Raw genomic sequence first — 21,267 nt, 5'->3', positions numbered from 1 at the left:
ATACTCAGCATCCAGAAAGGAAGTAGATCGAAGAGATTTTGAAGAAAGAATAATTAATAGACTAAGTCGAATTAGGAAAAACTACTTAAAGAGGTGATGTGGCTTAATCCTCCTTCTTTCTCCTTCTTGTTTGTCACTCTCCCGTTGCTCTCTCTTTCTCGTCGCTGTCTTCTGGCATGATCTTCTTTCTTCTCCTTCTTGTTGTCACTCTCGCTTTCTCGTCGCTCTCGTCGCCATGGAATTTGCTAACCTGGCTGCCTTCTTCGGTGGTCAATTTTATTTTTCATTTGACTCAAGTCGCCTATATGTGGGCCTGCGTCAACAGCTGTTTACGATGATCACATTGCCTCTGGCCTCCCAAATATACAAGTTTTTATCTTTTCGGAATGTCTTGCTGACGTTTGTCATCTCATCACTCATATGTTATGGTCTGTTGATTCAATTATAGGTCGACATTGTTTCACCTTTGCCGGTGTCATCCACATTGGCCTCTGAGTTCAGACTTGAGGAGGTTCGTTGGTTTCTCTATTCTTTTTCTTTCTTCTTGTTGGGTTAATTTGATACTAATTCTTCCATTTTAGATGTTTATCGTGGAGGAGCTGCTAATCCCTCCTCGGAATGGACGGATTATCTACAGCATTTTCCGTTCAGCCCCGCGGCAAGAGCCGTTACCGTATCCAATGCTGGAGCCGTTACTGTATCCGATGCCGCTGCCGCCAGTGCAAGAGCCGGCCAAATTATTCCCAAACCCATTCCCACAGCCATCCCCTCATGAGGCGTGCGAACCCATTCCCACAAGCCGCTGACCCGGCGATAGACAAGCAACTTCTGGCATTCCTCATCCATATGGGTCTATTGGTTCGTGGCATTCCTCATCCGTATGGGTCCACTGGTTCGTTGCTACCTTGACTCGCCTCCATTCCCTACATTTGCTCGTTCGCTGCTTTCTGGGAATGGCATCGGGTTCTGTGGCCTTCGCCGCATCAGATTCTGTGGTCAGACCTTCGCTAGTGTCATCCGCATCGGCCTCGAGTTCAGAGACTTTGAAGAGGTTCATTGGTTTCTCTCTTCTCATCTTTCTTTGTTGAGAGGTTTATTGTGGAGGGGCCGGTAATCCCTCCTCAGAATGGACAGATTATCTACAGCAACTTGCGTTCAGCCCCGCGAGAAGAGCCGTTACCATATCCGATGCCGCTGCTGCCAGTGCAAGAGACGGAACATATTTTATTTTAGACTACGTTTGCATTCTCACATGTCCATATTGTTTCAATCCATATTATTTTAGTTTGTATACATTCTCCCATGTCCATATCCTTATGTCACGAGCCGATCAATTGGGATCAAAACCGTGAAAAGTGTTCCTAGAGAGAAGTTCTGGAAAGAAAGGAAGCTCTGGAGTTTTGTATTACTGAGTTGGATGGATACAGATGAGGGAGATGACACCTTCTTATACTTGAGGCCCTCAGATTACATCCATTGATCGAGTTTTCATCCGATGGATGAGATCGTACTTGCCAAACCTACCAACTATCGACAAATGGTAGAAGAATTCTAGACTTTGGTAGAAGAATTCTAGACTTTGGTTCAATTACCGTATTGCCCGTTCGGTAGGAGAATTCTAGACTTTGGTTCAATTACCGTATTGCCCGCCCTTGGAACGTTCCGAAAGTCTTCTCGTTGGGAATTAGGGGTGTGTAACGGAAACCGCCCGAACCCGAACCGGACTGGACCAGCCGGTTTTGTGCGATTCCACGGTCGGCGATTCGGTTTCAGTTCCTAATCTTGGAATCGGCGGCCGGTTGGTCCGGTTCCCGGTTCCAAGGTAGGAACAGATCGACGGACCAATTGAACCAGACCAAATTTTTTTATATATAATTTATATACATATAATATATAAACACATATAATATTGAATATTATATATGAAATTTATTGCAATTGGAATTGTAATTGAGGTAACAACCTCTTATGTGGCCAAGAGACCACCAAAGCACTTGTTGTTACTCTTTATTTATAGAGAAAATTTACTTGTTAGTTTCATCTTCTACTCAATGTGGGTCAAGGCTCTAGGAGTTCCTCATGCTCACACTCTCTCTCTTGCTCCCCTCACTTGCAAACAACAAGGCACTTCAAGCCTCAAAGAGTCTCATATCGACTAAACATTCAAAGCATAGAAGAGAAATTGTCTATAAAACCTAAGCCAAGCACAACCTTTAATCACATTGTTCATGGCTTTTATGCTTAAAATTAAGTATGAAACACATAAACTGTGATTGATATTCACGTAAGTGAAGTTTGAATATTTTGCACGTGAAAACATGTGTGAATAATTTTACTAGATTGCCCGAGAACCGAATTGGATTGATCAGTCCGGAGCATGATCGTTCTTTAGTGAATGGTCGTTCTTTAGTGAAAAAAGAAAGTGCCGATTCTATTGGACCAGACCAGATCAGACCAGAACCAATGGTCCGGTACGGTTCCTGGTCCTAGGACCAAACAGTCCGATCCACAGTTCCCAAAATTGGGAACCGATTCTCCCGGTCCGGTTCTCGGTTCCACCTTGGAACAGGACCGAACTGGGAACCGATTACCCCTATTGGGAATCCCAACGATCGCAAGAGGTCCTTCTCGGCACGGCCCTTTAGCTACAGAAACCTATTGGCCGTGACACTTAACTACTGATAAGAGTGTAGAGTTTCAGTCTCTCTAATGATTCCATTTTATTGTAGTACTGCTCTTTTTTGTTGTTCAACACGTTAAAAATAGTGGATTATGATTATGCTCTATGATCTGACCAACTCTTTCCATCAATTTCTACACAATCACCTACTGAAAGTGAAAATGCTTGATAATTACGTGACCGCGGAAAAACACAATACCGCATTACAAAGGAGAGAAAAGAAGGATTTGACCGACCATCAAGCAAACCTTTGATGGCATTGCATTTATAATTCATATTGTCACTCGAAATCTAAAAAGGAGGTAGATCAAATTGAGGAGATTTTGAAGAGAGAATAATTAATGGATTTTTTACACGACTGCGTCTGCCAGCTGTCAACTAAGAACTTATGCACGACAGCTGGCTTTTGCTAACTAGTGACTCTAATGATTTTATTTTTATCCACATGATATAATGATCATGTTGAAAGTAGATTTCCCATCACACGAGAGGACTAGTAGCTATGCCCACCATGCATACAAGGGCGATGCTTGTGGCTAACTAAAACAAAATTAAGTTTGTGTAAATTCCTTACCTCTTATGAGGAAGCAATAGTTGTTGATCAGATAATCAAATTTAAGTATGTTAGAGTTGACTTTGCATTGGACTCAAAGTCCCGAGTGCACATCCGACACTTTTAGGTGCCCCAGACTCCATATATATATATATATATTCACACACACGTCTAATCACCCAAGCCAAAAAGATTACGACTTCGACAAGCCTACTCTCGTTGTTATTTGGGCTAGGGGCGAAGCTTCCTAAAACAACATGAATTTGATGAAAGAAATCTAATTTCAACACGACTCAACTCGATATCAATACCTTCTCAGTCCATTTTCAGTGAAAACTACTTTGTAAACACGTATTTTTGGTACCATACTTAATGACACGAATGTAACACTGCAAGACATGTATCATCGGCCCGATTGAGGCTTTTATGCAGCAGTCTCGGGCCGACCTGGCCAGGCCCGTCGGCACCGCTTGATCGCCATTTCCACTGCATCACCATCTTCATACGAACTCTTCCAGTTCAGAGTCTTCTTAGTCTTCCTTCTCCAGAATTCCAGTTCTTGCTGCTGCTTAACCAGGTACGCTCTTTATCCTCCTCTCTGCTTCCTTCTTGTTCATCGATATGTGGCTATGGAAATATGCTAGCTTGAGCATTGATTCCGATACCATGACGTTGATCCGCGGCCGTAGGCTTAGTTGAAATTGCACGTCACAGCCAGCTTTATCAAAGCTGTGCAACGATACCGTTTCAAACCCCCAAAGTTTACACCTTTTTGTAAAACTAAAGGAGATGCCCATGCTTGTTGATCATTATTGTGGGGAGATTATATGCCCTTGTTTTAATATCTGGATCGGTTTGAGTTTTTCATGATGGATTTTTTCTTTTTCTTTTTTTGGTACATGTTGAAGCTGAATGATGCGGCTTTTGACCTTTCAAATGGGCCGGTTGCTGATGAGGTTTGTTGTTAAGCTCCAATTCCTACCTTTTGTGATTCATTTGTTTCAGTTGTACGGTTTCACTTATTGAGTGGAGTTCAGATTTTCTCAATTGTCCTTGGGAACTTGAAGAAGCTCGAAGGGAGATGGATTATATCTGACATCTGTATGCCGATTGCTTTAATACAAAAGTTAACAAGTTTTATGTTTTTTATTTCCCTTTTCCCAATGGCCAGTGTGGCGAAGAACTTGGAGATATACTGTTAAATTGGTTGAAATCGTGGGAACAAGCAGATACATTGACATCTAGGACTTTGGCGAGCAAACTGCTTCTGCTAGAGAGAGCTCTTTGGCTGATAATGCTAAATCAGGCATGAAGAAAACACTGGCTTCTTCATGCTTAATACATGCTTGAGGGTCTGTCATGAGCCTCATGATCATGCATTTGGTGATTTAGCATTGGGGAGGCGCTTATCATCTGCTGGAAGGAGGTTCCAGTCCATGGGACCATATGGTCAAGGCAAACTTGCTAAGGTATCTTGCAGAACTGGTGAACTCTCAGCATAGTAAAAGTTGGTATACTATTGCTATGTGAGCTTAAATGTAAACAACAGGAATGGTGGGTTAAAAAGAGCAATTTTACTCTGCCAAAGAAGCAGAAAACGCACACTTGAAATTCAGACTGCCCTACCCTATTTTAATCTGTAAATTTGTTGCGTGTCGGTGTTAAACACATATAAAACTAAATTAGTTAGGAACGAGAATTTCCTATACTTCTGAATGAGTATTTGAACCCAGTCATTGCATGAACTCCTTTTTCCTTGTTTTCTCAAACTACATTTTTTTTCTTTTTTATCATTGACTTCTTATGAAAGAACTGGAAGCACTCAAGAAAAAACCTTGACTGATCATGCATAAGGACCCCTAGTGATGTGAGCCTCGATGTTTGGAGACATCTTTTCCACTTTGAATGTGGCATAACTACTGGATTTATATGAGGTGTGTAAACTGTTTCAAATTGTTGTTAGATTGCAAAGATAATGATTGCAACGGGAAAGCGTTTGGCTGCAACCCAAGTATCTGCCGCAATGGTTGAAGAACCTAAGAAGGAAGCCCGAACTTTTAAGGTTGGTTCTAGCTCTCTCCTGGTTGAGGTCTCAAGGACAAGCTTATTAACATAATGTGATCTGTCACTGGTTCTTCACGCTTTTGAAAGTGCAGTTTGGAGAACTTTAAGTAGAAGTTACATCAGATAAAGCCAACATTGGGGCTGCTATCGGTTTTTCAATTAAGTAACTGATGCTTTTTGTCACGATTGATTTTTTTGCCTAGTTATATTAGATTGAAGAGTATTAAATTGAAAGCTACCGTTTAAAATGCAGAATTCTTTCATGGCAACTAGCTCAAGGTGTTCAAAGCATCCCCGAGAGCTCTTTGCAGTATGCAAATGATAATGCTTTGCTGCTGGCCAAGGTTTCTGAGAACGCCATCTTCAACCTTGTGTGGATGTCCTTTTGTACTACATTTACTGAATGCTGATACATGGAATCCTTTGAATGCAGTCTCTAAGGGGTGCTCTACTTGCGACGGGCTATTCATCAGCTATCTTGTCCACAATCGCATCCTTTGGCGTTCTTATGCTTGCAAGACAGCTTAAATCTGAGAACAAGTGACGTTGTCCTAGTTTTGTCCACGTTTTGCTTGTAGATGACCATTGACTTGAGGAAGAGCTGAACATGACTGAAAATGTATTACTATCGTCGGTATGAATCCATGGGTTATGGACACGTACTGATAGAATATATCATTATGTACATTAACTTTTTGGGCATGAAGAATGCTTTTTGGCATGATCCTTGTTGCCCCATAATTGGGGAAGCTGATTTGATTTATTGCATCTTGAAGCAGACGTTGCCCTGTTCTCCTACCTCTTCCCTTCTACTGTTCCACTTTGATTATAAACTTCCAAGATTGGTAACGGAAGAAAAAGCACCAGCAAAGTATGTGTCATTTCATATATGCTTTCAGCTTTAAAGAAAATGCAATGAGAGAGGGCATTAAGTTACAAAGTAGTCAATTTAAGAGGTGCTGATGTTACACTGAGAATGAACAGGGAGGGAGAGATGGTGTGGCCACCAAGTGTGATATTCTTGACCTTTACCTCTTGATAGTTTAACAGTGATGTATAATAACCTGGCTGAAACTATGCAAGTGAAAGTCTCGAAGTAGTACCAAATGTTAACCACCGACGAAGGGTTCCAAATTACATATCACCTCGGATTTTTTAACCAGTCAATGCGGGGCTTGATTCGTATCAATTCACCACCAATCATTTACTCCTTTTGCTTTTGGGTTGGGCCATAACAATGGTAGATCTCTATTTTACTTTGGTACCTTACTGCTTAAAAGTCCAAAACAACTTGAGCACTGAAAGTTAGGACGCATGACCGTAATTGCTATTTGATGTAATATCCTTGGACAGAAGCTTAGCTCTTGGGGAGTGTGATTTTTACCTTTTACATTGAATTCAAAATTGTTTATTTAACTTGATTGTTGATGACTTTTATCACATTTCTGTGATTAGTTTAGTGCTATTGCTTTTTACATTTGAGACATTTGAGTACCTTAGCAGTACGTTTTCCAGTTGAAGGATCCAGCGGTAGGTCTGCTGAACCATTGTATTCAAATCTTTTCATATATCAACTAAGTTGATGAGGAAGGTATTAGCCATTCTCTTATTGTGGATATTCTTGCCAATGCCATTGTGAGGGGACAATTTGATAGGTGGTTTCAACTCGTGTCTCTTCTGTAAGTATTTGTGGTCAGAATGCCGGAAGCAATTTGTAAGTATCGCATCTATCTGTATAAGCATCATTAGGCCAGGCTTGCTATTCTCCGTGTTATATCAGTCACATACTAATGTTCTGGATACATGGGATATAATCTTCAATGCCGGCTAATAGTACATTGTAGAATCCATTAAATTGTCACTCTTTTCTACTTGCCGATATAAGACATAGACGTACTTGTTTTCTGGTTGACCTCATGGAGATTACGTCAAATACTCTGCCCGGCATCCAAGATCAGAATCTGATGAGGAGTACCTCCTGTTTCAGTGTGGCTAATTGTTTGGGTAATCGAGTTTACGGTTTTCTCTCTTTTCTTGCTGTCGTTGGATAGGAGATTTCATTTAATGGATTCTCATCATGATCAATCCTCCAATTGAATAAAATTTACGAGTAGGGATGTTGCCGCCATCTGATAGGGCAGGTGTTTGGTGTGTTCTTTGTTCAAAATCGCGGTTGTTCTAGCCCTCTTGCATAATTTTTATTATAGGGTATTTATATTATAGGGCTGTTGAATTCATTTTGCAATGTTGTCACGCGCGACAGACTACTCGAAAGCTGAATTGAGCTACCATTACACACACACACACATATATATATAAAATAACCAATACTGCAATAAAACATTGAAAATAAAAGATCGCCAAGAACATTGAAACTACTGATATATATATATGAACCTAAGGATGTTTTATCAGGGACATTGGCGGTGCCGAGGTAGAAATTTTCATCCTGGACATGGGCAGTGCCAAGGCGGACCCACTCGGCACACTCGATGCCGAGGCGGATGAGGTGGACGACGTGGACTCACTTGATGTCGAGGCCGCCATGGGCGGTGCGGGTGCCGAGACGTAAGCTGGCGATGTCGTGCCGGACATCCGCACGGCGGTTTGAAGAGCAAAGGCGGACATTGGCGTTGGCGGTGGGGAAGTCAGCGTGGACATTAGAAAAGCAAAGGCCGGTGTCGGTTTCGATTCCGGTGGTGGTGTCCGATTCTTGCTGAGATCAAAGGGGCTCCAAATTTGTGTTCCTACGCAAAAGCTTCCTTCTGGTGCTGGCATCAGAAGGAACGTCTGAAGGCAAAGAATCAGAGCAAAAGCGTCAGACAAAAGCACGAGATGGACTACTACAAGGGTAAGGGTGCAAAAACTCAATATATATGGGAAGGAGGATTGATCAATCGATTGATCGATTGATCGATAGAGAAATTGCAGAGAGTTGACCAAGCATCACCCACCCCACCCCACCAAGAAAATTCTTCGGTTCCGTTACGCTAGCTACGGAGAGACAGATACTCTCTGCTAACAATGGATGGGATGGATGGACGAAGGGATCACCCAAGATGTTAAATCAACATCAAATATGCCCAACATCTCATCAAAACCACCATCCTTGTTCTTCGACACTCCAAAAAAGGAATTTAAAATTATAAAAATATAAATGGATCCTTCATCAGAGAGAGAGAGAGAGGCCTGATCTGAAATAAGGGCGTCCGCCATGACATTCTGGCCCCCTACCCACGTCTCGCCGTAGACGGAGATGAGCACGCTGCCGGTCCGGTAGGGCATGCACTTGAACTCGGCGATTTCGTGGTGGCACTGCGGAAGGGAGGTGAGTTTGGCGAGGATGGCCTCCTTGCCCTTGATCTCCCGGCCGTCGAAGTGCAGCACCGACTCTTCCCGGTACAGGTTCACCAAGCCCGCCCGATTCGTGTCGAACGTCCTGTAGTAGTTCACCATGAACCGCTTCGCTTCTTCTGCCCGACCCATGTCTTCTGGCTTGATCCTCCACATCTCTTTCCTCCTCCTTCTGTGCGCGATTCAGAGAGAAATCCCTAGCGCCGTTTCTTTTTCAAGAGTTCCCTTCCCCTTTTTTATTTTGGAATACACCGACCCGGTTTCTTGTCGGGTCGGTCGGGTTTTTCACGTCCGGTACTTTGATGGCACGTGAAATCCGAAAAAGGGAGTAAGATCAAATTGAGGAGATTTTGAAGGGGGATTAATTAATGTACTTATTCGAATTAGGAGATTTTGAAGACAAAATAATTAATGGACATAATCGACTTAGGAAAAACTACTTAAAAAGAGCACGCGTTTGTGTCTACCAGCTCTCAACCAAGAATTTATGCACAAAAGCCAACTTTCACTAGCTAGTGATTCCAATTTTGATGGCACGCGAAATCCCAAAAAGGAAGTAAGATCAAATTGAGGAGATTTTGAAGAGAGAGTAATTAATGAACTTACTTGAATTAGGAGATTTTGAAGACAGAATAATTAATGGACATAATCGAATTAGGAAAAATTAGTAGGCGTTTCTTACGCATTTGCGTCTGCCGGCTCTCAATCAAGAACTTACGCACGAAAGCTGACTTTCACTAGCTAGCGATGTGACATCCCGATTTTCCGATTCTATTTTCAATAAATTGAGACGGGCATTTCGTTGGCACGCATATAGTTCTTTTCCTTGAGTTGGCCACTCGTGTGGAAACTAGTCATCGGGTGAAGGTTTGTTAAGAGTTTTAATGCATCAGACTCGAGAATTTGGCCGAAACGACCTTTCGACCGAGCTAATCTGCAAGGGTCATTACGACACAAATAAAAATCGATTAGAGATCGGAGATAGGTCGACTCGACAGAGGCATGTGATCGAGCGTGGGTGATTCCATCAGATCGCATAATCCTTGTCGATCGACACTAGACCGACTTTTCTATCGATTGGGTACCCTGTGTCCGTATTTGAAACCTTGAGATTACCCCGACAACCGTAAGTCGCCAATGTTTCAAAGATGTACATTGTGGCTTGAGATGATCAACCACAGGTCAAATGCATGAAAATTTCTAAAGGCTACCCAGGTAGGTTGGTGAACGCGCTAGTATCGTCCAAAGTGAAATTAACCATGGAATTGATATCGAATTTAGAAATTGGAAGTGCTGGGTGTGTCACAAATCATTTTAGGATCATTGGCTTGTCTTTGGAAGATTTTTCATGCAATCCGAGAGAAATTAAATGGAGAATGGTTAATTTGACTCGAGAAATTAGTAGGCCCGCATTTGGTCGCGTTTTGGGATTTAAGTTTGTTACATGGACTCAGTGAAGATGTGAATTAAAGTGTGATAGATTGGATTAATTTTATGAACTTGATTTGATTGGTGGAAGAGAAAAGTGGAATTGAAGAAATTGTTGCATGACAAAGTTTTTGGCCGGCGGAAAATGGAAGTGAACCCATCAGTTGGAAGAGGTTGTGGGAGTGAGTGGAGTATGACATCATGCATGAGGTCATGGTGGGCCTTTTTGTGGATTAAAGAAAATGAGAAAGAAAAGAAAAGAGCCCCCACTCCTTCTCTCTCCTCCCTCTCTTCTTCCTCTCTCCCGTTGCCTTTCTCCCCCATTTCTCTTTGTGCGAAGAACCAGAAAAATTTGCAGAGAAGAAGGAGCAGCCATGGCCGGCCACCCGCTCGCACGCCGTCGTCGCCGCCGCCGCCGTGCGTCCGTCCCGCGCCGCCCGCGCGCGCCGCTGCTCTTCCCTCGTTCGCCGTCGCCCTCGCCCGCACCAGCCCGCATTCCAGCAGCTCGGGCCTTCGCCGGAGCTCCCTCCGCCGCCGTCGACCTCCGCCTTAGCCCGCCGGAGCTTCGCCTTGCCTCCGCCGCCCTTGGCCGCCCGAACCGGCGCCGGATTTGCTCCCTCTCGGCCCCGAACAGCAACCCAGAAAATGGGTATGGCAGCCCCTTCGTGGGCCGTTTTGGCCGCCTTCCCGAGCCCGGATGCTCGGCCCGCTTTGAGGAAAGTTGTTCTCCTCGGCGTCCCCGTCGTTTTGGTCCGCTCGGTTCGTTAATCCGGTGAGTTTAGCTCACTAAACCTCGCTTAGAGGGTTAATGATACTTTAGGTGTGTTTAGTTTATGTTAAGTGTTATTAGGTGGTTAGTTTAATTTATTTAAGTGTAGATTATATTAATGTGCTTGATTAACTTAAATTGTGTTTAATTTAAAGTTAAGTGGGTGTTTATATTAATATAAACATTGATGTGACATAAAGGGATTTACTTTTGATTTATTTAAATATCCCGAAATCATTAAATAATTTAATAATATATTATTATTCGAAATTATTAAAATATTATTATTTAATTATTTTCGGAATAAATTTAATTATTTATTAAATTGAAAATTTTAGTCGGGACCTAAATTCTCAGAATTTCGTGCCGGTCATTTAAGATACATTCGGATTTTGAAATTGACGATTGGATATTATAAATTGGTGAGGATTTCGAAAACTATGGATATTATTATTTAATTATTTTCGGAATAAATTTAATTATTTATTAAATTCCGAAAATTTTCATTGGGACCTTATTTGCTCGGAATTTCGTCTTTGATCGTTCTTTGTGCATTTAGAATTTGAAATTGATGATTGGTTGTGATGAATTGAGTGTGATTGTGATTTATAGGGATTCTTTATGAAATCCTAAGTGTAGAAATTGATGGGAGATTAGCCGTTATATGCCACCTATTAGAGGTCGCGCCCGACGGGGCCGTGATATGCCACCTGATAAAGGTCGCGCCCAGTGGGGCCGTTATATGCCACCTATTAGAGGTCGCGCCCGACGGGGCGTGATATGCCACCTACTGAGGTCGCGCCCGACGGGGCCGTGATATGCCACATATTAGAGGTCGCGCCCGATGGGGCCGTGATATGCCACCTGTTAAAGGTCGCGCCGAGTGGGGCCGTGATACCACTGATTCTAATGTTGGCCTAGTGGGCCGTGATTGAGAGCAATGATTGATTTGCTAGAATGACATGTAATCGGCCGAGTCGATTGATCGCTGAGACGATCCAAGTGGTTGAATTGTTTTGATAATGTGATTGAGCCATGGTTGTTTGTTTATCATAATTGTACGTGGTTGAATTATATAAATTGTGCTAACTTGCGAGATGAAGGCCGAGGCGAGGTAAGTCTTACGTGTGATGTGGCTAGGCCACCCTTGGGCGTATTTTCTTTCTAATAGGGGTTTAGGGGTTGAACTTCTTTGAGACGTTGTCTCGGTGGTTATTGAATAACCATTTCAGGTCCCCGATGGTCGGAGCGACAATGAGATAGCTTTGGTTGGCCTTGAAGAGTTGGAGAAGTGAAGTCATAAGGGTTGGAGATCGTGTCCGACTTGTAGGTCGTAGGACAATTCCTTTTTAAGAGCCGGTCTTTTGTAGACTTTTGGCCGTAGACCGCTGTTTGTAATTCTGTTGAATTATGAAAGTGTTATGTTGTGGTTTTGCTTCCTGCTTTTCTATCCCGTATTCTTTTGTCAGGGGATTTGTTTCGCTTCCGCATGCGTAAATAAATGAATGGGTCGGTGACGTGTCCTGGGATGTCGCATATTTGATCGACCACTGTGGGATGTGTGCGCGCTTGGGGTTCGGGGCGTGACAAGCGATTCCAATGTTCTTTTACTGGCGGCTATGCGGATTCCAAAGTAGATCAAATTGAGGAGATTTTGAAGTTGTTTCGAGTTTATGTCCCTGCAAAAAGGGAAATTACCAAGAGAGAGAGGTGTTGTTTAGTTTGCTCTTAGAGGTCACCCTATTTTATCAAGGAGAGGTGTTATCGTTCTCTGGATTGATCTCGCTCTCACTTTCCCGTCGCTCTCTCGTCACTCTCGCCGCCATGGAATCTGCTAACCTGGCCGCCTTCTTCGGCGGTCAATTTTATTTTTCGTTTGACTCAAGTCGCCAGTATGTGCCGCTCTATTATGGGCCTGCATCAACCGCTGTTTACGATCATCACATTGCCTCTGGCCCTGTACAAATACATGTTCTTTTCACTTCGGAATATCTTGCCGACGTCTGTCATCTCATCACTCGTATGTCATCGTCGGTCGATTCAATTACAGGTCGACGTTGTTTCACCTTCGCCGGTGTCATCCGCATCGGCCTTGAGTTCAGAGACTTTGAGGAGGTTCATCGGTTTCTCTCTTCTTTTTCTTTCTTTGTTGGGTTAATTTGATACTAATTCTTCCCTTTTAGATGTTTATTGTGGAAGGGCTGCTAATCCCTCCTCGAAATGGACGGATTATCTACAGCAACTTCCGTTCAATCCCGCGGCAAGAGCCGTTACCATATCCGATGCCACTGCCACCAGTGCAAGAGCTGGCCCAATTATACCCAAACGCCCCAGTATACCCATTGCCAATGGGATTCCTACAGCCATTCCCTAACCAGGCACAGCCGTTCCCTCACGAGGGCGCACAACCGGGGCCATTCCCTCAACAGCAGCCTGTGCAACCGGCAGAGAACCCATTCCCACATGCGGCTGACCCGCCCGTGGACGAGCAACTTCTAGCATTCCTCATGCAACAGGATCCATTCCCTCAGGAGGACCCACAGAACCTGCCATTCCCACAAGCCGGCGATCCGGCAGCGGATGAGCAAATACAGGGAATGGAGGCAGTCGAGAGTCAAGGCAGCAACGCATGAGGGAATATATTTTAGACTACTTTTGCATTCCATATCGTTTCAGTCTGTATACATTCTCTTATGTCAGCTGCTGATATGAGTGTAGTGTTTCAGTCTGTATAGCTTCAGTTTCTCTGATGATTCCGTTTTATTGCACTACTGTTTAAAATAGTGATTATGATTATGCTCTATGATCTGACCAACTCTTTCCATCAATTTCTACACAATCATCTACTGAAAGAGAAAATGCTTGATAATTATGTGACCGCCGAGAAACACTGTCACCGCATTACAAGGAAAAGAAAAGAAGGATTTGACCGACGGTCAAGCAAACCTTTGATGGCACTGTATTTATGATTCATAAAGCAGATCAAATTGAGGAGATTTTGAGGAGAGAATAATTAATGAACTTACTCGAATTAGGAAAAATTACTTTAAAAGAGTACATGTTTACGCGTTTGCGTCTGCTAGCTCTCAACCAAGAACTTATGCACGAAATCTGACTTTTGCTAACTAGTGACCCCAATGTTTTTTTTTTTTTTTTTTTGGATCTACACAATATAATAATCATGTTGAAAGTAGATTTCCCATCACACGAGAGGAGCAGTAGCTATGCCCACTATTCATAAACCACGATGGCAATGCTTTTGGTTAAGTGAAGCAAAATTAAGTTTGTGCAAATTCCTTACTTCTCAGGAGGAAGCAATTGTTGTTGATCAGAGAATCAACTTCAAGTATGTCAGAGTTGACTTTGCATTGGACTCAAAGTCCCGAGCGCACATCCGACACTTTTAGGTTCCCCAGTCTCCATATATATTTATTCACACACACGTCTAATCACCCAAGCCAAAAAGATTACGACTTGAGCACGCCTACTCTCGTTGTTATTTGGGCTAGGGGTGAAGCTTCCTAAAACAACATGAATTTGATGAAAGAAATCTAAATTCAACTCGATATCAATACCTTTTCAGTCCATTTTCAGTGAAAACTACTTTGTAAACACATAGTTTTTGTACCATACGTAATGACACGAATGTAACACTGCAAGACATGTATCATCGGCCCGATTGAGGGCCTGTTTGGTTCGACTTTGGGGAAATGCCATTAGGAGAATGCAAATACCTTTGAGGTAAAGGGATTTGCAGAAATGTTACACCGTTTGGTAAATTATAACATTGAAAGGCAACTTAGCATAAATACCGTTTGGTAAAATTCACTTTGTAATTGACTTTTGCTATTTTTTATATTTTATTTAAGTCAGAAAATCAAATTTCGACGGTCGGCCAACCGCCGAACCGCGAGCCAGCCAACGGCCGGTGGCCAAATCTGGCCTCAAGACCGCCAAATCTAGCCGCTGGACGGCCAAATCTAGCGGCCTCAGGTCTCGACCTCGGGTGGCGTCGCTGGCTCACGCGCGCCGGGCAACCGCGCTTGAGGTTGCACGGACCGAGGCGGCATTGCACGGCTTGCGCCCGCCGGCGACACCACCTAGGTCGCGAGTCCCGCCACCTCAGCAAAGTGGTCACCGGGGACGCGGGACCCCCATGCGGCGATGGCAGTTGCCAGAGAAGAAGATGAAGAAGACGAACGAAGAAGATGGGAGAAGACGAGGAAGACGAACGGAGAAGACGAAGAAGACGAACGGAGAGGAGAAAAAGATGAACAGTGAACAGGTATTTCTGAAATGCCAAATGCTCAAAGCTGGTCCTCCCTAGCATTAGGCTTTCAGCATTAGGGATGCTGACATTTGGCCAAGTAGCTTTCAGCTGGTCCTCTCTATTTTACCCCTCATTCGTCATATTTGTTAACTCCACCAGCCGGAATTTGAGGGGGTTGATCTATTTTTGGCGTTTTGAAACCTCTTTCTGATCCACTTGAGTAACTCGTGACAACCAGCCTTAATTTGATTGTAAGGCTGCTTTTTGTTGTTCTATTTGCTCTCCAAACTCGCTAAATCGCCTCTCCACACTCTGGATCTTCTAACCAAATAGGTTCAAATCTAAAAATGTTCTTACTTTTCTTATCCCTTTGGTGTAGGGACAAAATAATAGGGCTATGATCCAAAACAATCGCTGGTAAGGCAAAGGCCATCGCATTTGGGTATAGTACTCTTCATTCCATGTTGCAAAGTGCCCTATCTAACCTCTTTTTAACGAATGTGTTGCCCTCTTTGTTGTTTGACCAGGTGTAAGCACAGCCTTTGCTTTTGATATCCATCAAAAAACAATCATCAATAAACTCTCAGAAGGCTGCCATTCTATAGCAGTTCGCCTACACCCTACCTTCTCCCAATAGTATAATATATTATTGAAATCACCTATGCATACACATGGAAGTGTATTGTGGTAGTTGATGTCTTTTACATCCCGCCATAGCCTCAGTCTTCCTTGATAATTTGTAGATGCATGCACAAAGGATATCTGCATTAGGTCTCCTCTAGTAAGATCCGTGCATTTAATATTAATAAGCTCCCTAAAACTTCCTTCCACTTCCACCTTAACCTCCTCATCCCACATTATTGCCAAGCCTCCTACTATTCCAACTGGCTTAATAGTGAACAAAGATTTAAACTGAGTCCTTGTCATGCCCCGAACCCCGAGACACGTGAACAACCCGTCATGGTCATGTAAATGCGACATTCCCAGATAGTGTCGTCGACCCCATTCAATTATTATGCGCATGCGGAACGTACCAAGAAACCCCTAACAAAACTTACGGTATAGGACAGCAGGAAAAATCAATTCAAAATCAAACCAACATACTTTCATATATCATCATTCCAAAGTTTACATACACCAACCAACAGGATCGAGAGACTATATGCACCAAAAATGGGTTAGGGTTTATGCACATCAAAAAGGGTCAGTCTACACAACATGGATCGGTCCACCAAGAAGAGGAATAGTCCTATAACTACTAGTTGGACTCATTCGACGATCCCACATCCTCAGGTTCTGCCACCCAAGAGACCAGAGGCAATGCGTTGACCACTCTACCGTCAGGAAGATCCGCCACGCCTTCACCTAAAATGGCGTCCATCATAGCCAGCGGAATGTCCATGCTATCCAGTGGGCCAACCCTAATGCCATCAGCTCCAAAACAAAACCATGCCCTAAACCTATGTGGCAACCTTACATCCTCGGTCTCCTAAATCCATACGGTGGTCCTGATCAGCTCGTAGACCCAATGGCTCCCAGGATCAGGAAAGCTGTGCACCTGCTCGATGATCTGCACTGGGATGCTATTCTTCTCAGGAGGTCCTGCCATCTACAGCCCTGTAATATTTTTCCCACAATGGGGTGAGACATTGTCTCAGCAAGTCCACCCCTCCTAAACCCCTATTAGAAAGAAAATACGTCCCAAAGTGGTCTAGCCACACAGCACAAAAGACTTACCTCGCCTTCTTGCCTTCCTGCAGATTAGTACAATTCATATCACACAATCACATGCAATAATAGGAACTCAAACCATTGGAACACAATCAATTTCACTTAATTCACAATCACAGCAAGCGTTCCAATTATTATTCACTGCCACACAAGGGCATAGCCTACTCGCAGTTCGGCTATTTACTGACATATAGCTAGGCATCGCCTGTCCACCTTGGAGCGCGGCTTCATCAATACATCGACGGCGTTCTTGAAGGAGCATGGGCCCAGAATCAACTGCGATCCACATCCGTTGTATGAGGCATCCCATATAGGAGCAATTCCAGCTCAATAGCTCAAGACAAATTTCTCTTAATTATCATACGACAATTCATACTCAACCCAAAGCACTTTGCATATCACTCATATGCTCCAATCATAATATTAATCCTTAAAAATCAATTCCGATGTCAAACCCAACGCTTGGGATTTTCCGAATAAAATTCACATTTTCACAATCAACACTCAATTTGTATTAACCACTCATCAAATTCAAATTCTAAATACACAGCTGCGATCGGCACGAAATTCGAGCAATTGGGATCAAAAATAATTTTTGAATTTTTTTATTATAAATAATAATATTTTAATGATTTTCGGAATATAATATATTATTAAATAATCCAATAATTTGGAAACATTTATTTAAATCATAAATAAATTCCTTTAAGTCACATCAAGGCTTATATTAAAATAAACCTACTTAACTTTAAACTAAACATACTTTAACTTAATTAATCACCTTAATCTAATCCACAACTAAATAAACTAATCTAACCACCTAATCTCAATCAACCTAAGCTAAACACACTTAATGCATAATTAACCCTCTAATCAAGGCTTAGTGAGCTAAACTCACTGGAATTGCTTTCCAACGAGTCTCCAGCGAAGAGCACGACGATGCCAACGACAAACCTACACGGAGCAACACCAAATGAGAACCAAAAGGCGACCAAATCAAGCCTTGAAGGACCGGATCTCGCTGGAACTTCCAGTCACTGACCAAGCTCAGAGGAAGGCGGCACAACGGTCGGTTGGACGCGAAACCCGGCGGAAGAGAGAGGTGGCGGCTCAAGTAACGACCGGCGGTGGCTCGGGCGGAGGGACGGCGGCAATGGAGGCTTCGGCGAGGTGCTGCAACGTCGAGCAGCAGCTACGAGATGGCGGACGACGGACTGGAACTCGCGGGCGAAGGCGGAGCAGCTCGCATGCGAGGCAGCACGCAGTCGTGCGCGGACGAGTGGCGACAGCGAGCTCTAGCAGCGAACAGCAAGCGGCAACGAGCGGGCGAGCGAAGGGCGGACGAAGGGGTCGAGCTGGCTGTCGCACGGTGCGGCTCCTCTCTCTCTCCTCCAAGTTCAAATGAAGAAGATGATGGGGATAAGGGGGAAGTAACATCCCACCTTTCCAAGAGCTCATCCCCCACCATCCACTTATCATCATCCTATACACTCTTGCCCCCACACCATGACATCACTTGTGATGTCACAATCTACTAACTTCAACCTCCCACAACCTTAGTCCAATAGGTTCAATTTCATTTTCCGCCGAGGCATAGAATCTTGTGTGCTAATTTCTTCAATTCCATTCAATTCTCTTCCAATTGAGTCCAATTAAAGTCCACAAATTAATCCAATATTCCTAATAAGATTTGTGACACACCCTGACTTCCAATTTTAGAATTCGATCTCAATTTCATGGTTAATTTCACTTTGGCACAATATTAGTGTGTCCTGATTTATCGGGCAGCTTTTAGAAATTTTCATGCATTTGACCTGTGGTTAATCAATTCAAACCATAATGTACATCTTTGACACATTTGCGAATTTCGGTTGTCGGGGTAATCTCAAGGTTTCAAATGCGGACACAGGGTATCCAATCAATAGAAAAGTCGGTCAAATGTCGATCAACAAGAATTGTGCGATGCGGGTGGAATCACCCACACTCGATCACATGCCTCTGTCGAGTCAACCTATCTCCGATTTCTAATCGATTTTTATTTATGTCATAATGACCCTTGCAGATTAGCTCGGTCAAAAGGTTGCTTCTTGGTCAAATTCTCGAGTTTGATGCATTAGGATCTCTTAACGACTTCACCTTATAAACTAGTTTTCACATGAGTGGCTGACTCAAGGAAAATAACTATATGCGTGCCAACGAAATGCCCATCTCAATTTATTGAAAATAGAATTAGAAAATCGGGATGTCACGGTCCTTTTCCTCATTCTCTCTATAACAGTATTTTTGTTTTTTTATCTCCTTGAGGAAAATCAAGTTGGGCCTCTCTTGAGCCACTAGGGCTCTAAGGTGCTAGATTGTCAAGGGGTTGCCCAGCCCTTGACAATTCCAGCTCACTATCTTCATCTATCCTTTGGTGGCTTATTAGGATCAGCCACCATGGCCCATGTACTTACCCCTTCTCAAGACTGAATTGGGGTATCCAGAAGTTGGTTCTCATCCACTGCAAACTCCTGAAGAGTTTTCTTCTCATAGAGATTGATTCGCTTTTGTTTTTTTGCCATAGGAGTTTTATATATTGCCTTTCCTTTCTTGGTTTTTTTAGATTGTATCTCCTTCCCTATCAGAGTAGGGTGTAGCGATATCTGCTGTTCTGAGTTTTGCCCCCTGTTTTTACTTATTTGTTCTATTTCTCCATGCTGGACAGGAACAATTGCCATTGCATTTGATTCATCTTCAGCTATTCTCAATAGAGTTTCAATCACCACTGCTTGGGTTTCCATCACCACTTCTTCATCTGAGGTAGAGAGTTCAATTTTACCATAGAAAGTCTTCCAATACGGGCTGACTTCACGGACTTCCGCCTTTAGCCAGGAGCCAAATCGACCTGGTTGATCTTGTGCGAGTCTAGTTTCTTCATAAGGTATTTCAGAATAGTTGGCATAATGCCCGATATGACCACAAGAGTAGCAGAAATGAGGAAGCCTTTCATACTTATAGTCAATCCACCATTTTTTGTCTCCACAGGTAATCACAGATCCCGTTTTGAGCGAGCTGGACAAGTTGAGCAGCACTCGAGCTTTTCCATATTTCCGGGAGATTTTGCTTCTTGCTTCTATTTTTATCTCCCCAACTTTCCCCAGTCTGGATGCTAAAAGGCGAATAGCATCTTCAGTGATTCGGGCATGTGGAAGGCCGATAAAATGTACCCAAAAAGCATAGTACGTGAATTCATAACAGTGCTCGTGTATGTTTGGGTCACCTTCTCTAAGTACTAAGAGGTTGCTTGCAAAGGACCACAGCCCCGATTCTAAAATCCTTCATTTCTCTTCACTTGATTGGAATATGAATGAAAAAAAGCCTATTTCAATTTGCGCGCATTTAACAGAATCTACTTTCCTGCTCTTTTCATAGTAGTAGTAAAAGCCTGGAAATTAACGTTAGGCTTTGAAAACAGCTTACCATAAAGAGTTACTTCACTTTCCTTTTTTCCTTCTTTTGGTATATCATCTCCTAGATCCGTGATATCCTCTTCAGACTATAGATCTCCCATGCGTCTAAAAAGTGCTACCAATCGTAGCTGATTGTTTTCCTTCTCATCCATTTTCTACTCACAGTTCTGTGTTGGCCAAGGTGCTGTGGATATTTGAATATGGAATGAAGGGAGCTCTGATGATGGAGGGCGAAACAAGGGTTTGTGTTGCTACAAGGAATGGGGGATTCGCTTGGAGTGGAGGGAGAATCGGGAATGGAGAGGTAATGATTGGGAGGAGAAAACCTTAGCTACAGAAGCCTGAGATGCGACTGAAGAACCTGGTCTGGAGAAGAAACAGAGAAGCCCCTGCGAAAACTGCACTTTCATCATCAGTGGGACGCCATGGAGCTGGAAAATCTAGAATGAAGAAGCCCCATCGAAAACTGCACTTTCGTCATCAATGGGACGCCATGGAGCTGGAAAAAACTGGAATGTGGGGGGCTAATCGGGTGGAAAATACTTGGAATCTGTCATGATTTACAGATTTAGGGTTAGGGTTTTTGGGGATTTGTTGGGTAGAAACAGCTCACCAAGAGGAATAGAAAGAAAAACTCAACCCAGGTTGAGAGAAAAACTTGGAGTCTAATTTGAAAGTAGTTTAAGCAGGGTGTATTGTATATAATTCGAGCCCACTTCTTCCATGTATACACTTTTTGTATTTCGTGCGGCTGAGGAACTGAAACTTTTTTCTCTTCACTTACATTTGTGCAGCTACACATTACTCAGCCTCTTGTTGAGTTGGTGAGGCAGCAATTTAGAAGGAACGTGCATGAGACAGATCCTGAGAAAATCCAAAAACTAAAGGATGAGTGAGTTTGAAAATGCCTATTGGTAGCATTAACAGTCTTGTTTTTGTTTTTCTTCTTTCAAAGAAAAGGAAATTGTT

General features: G+C 43.1%; 1 protein-coding gene and 1 long non-coding RNA gene across 3 annotated transcripts; one reads left to right on the top strand and one right to left on the bottom strand.

Annotated features, from left to right (window-relative positions):
* Nucleotides 1-3,590: 3,590 nt before the first annotated feature.
* LOC120291256 lies at nt 3,591-6,011 on the top strand. Of its 2 annotated transcripts, none has more exons than XR_005549204.1 (6): nt 3,591-3,810; nt 4,142-4,189; nt 4,405-4,702; nt 5,197-5,295; nt 5,390-5,641; nt 5,731-6,011. It is a non-coding gene; the product is annotated as an uncharacterized LOC120291256 (long non-coding RNA). The 2 variants fall into 2 exon arrangements; XR_005549203.1 differs by having other exon boundaries at nt 3,596-3,810; nt 5,551-5,641.
* A 1,600-nt stretch (nt 6,012-7,611) lies between these two features.
* On the bottom strand, nt 7,612-8,848 carry LOC108955017. Its single transcript, XM_018861950.2, has 2 exons — nt 8,487-8,848; nt 7,612-8,087 (listed from the first exon to the last, which is right to left on the bottom strand). Exons 1-2 carry the CDS (start codon nt 8,805-8,807, stop codon nt 7,695-7,697), a joined length of 714 nt encoding a protein of 237 aa, XP_018717495.2. The 5' UTR covers nt 8,808-8,848; the 3' UTR covers nt 7,612-7,694.
* Nucleotides 8,849-21,267: the final 12,419 nt, after the last annotated feature.

This window comes from Eucalyptus grandis, chromosome 3 (assembly GCF_016545825.1).
Source record: "Eucalyptus grandis isolate ANBG69807.140 chromosome 3, ASM1654582v1, whole genome shotgun sequence".
Taxonomy (NCBI): Eukaryota; Viridiplantae; Streptophyta; class Magnoliopsida; order Myrtales; family Myrtaceae; genus Eucalyptus; species Eucalyptus grandis.
Note: the sequence above shows the minus strand (reverse complement) of the source record. Positions and strands in the feature narration are given on the sequence as shown.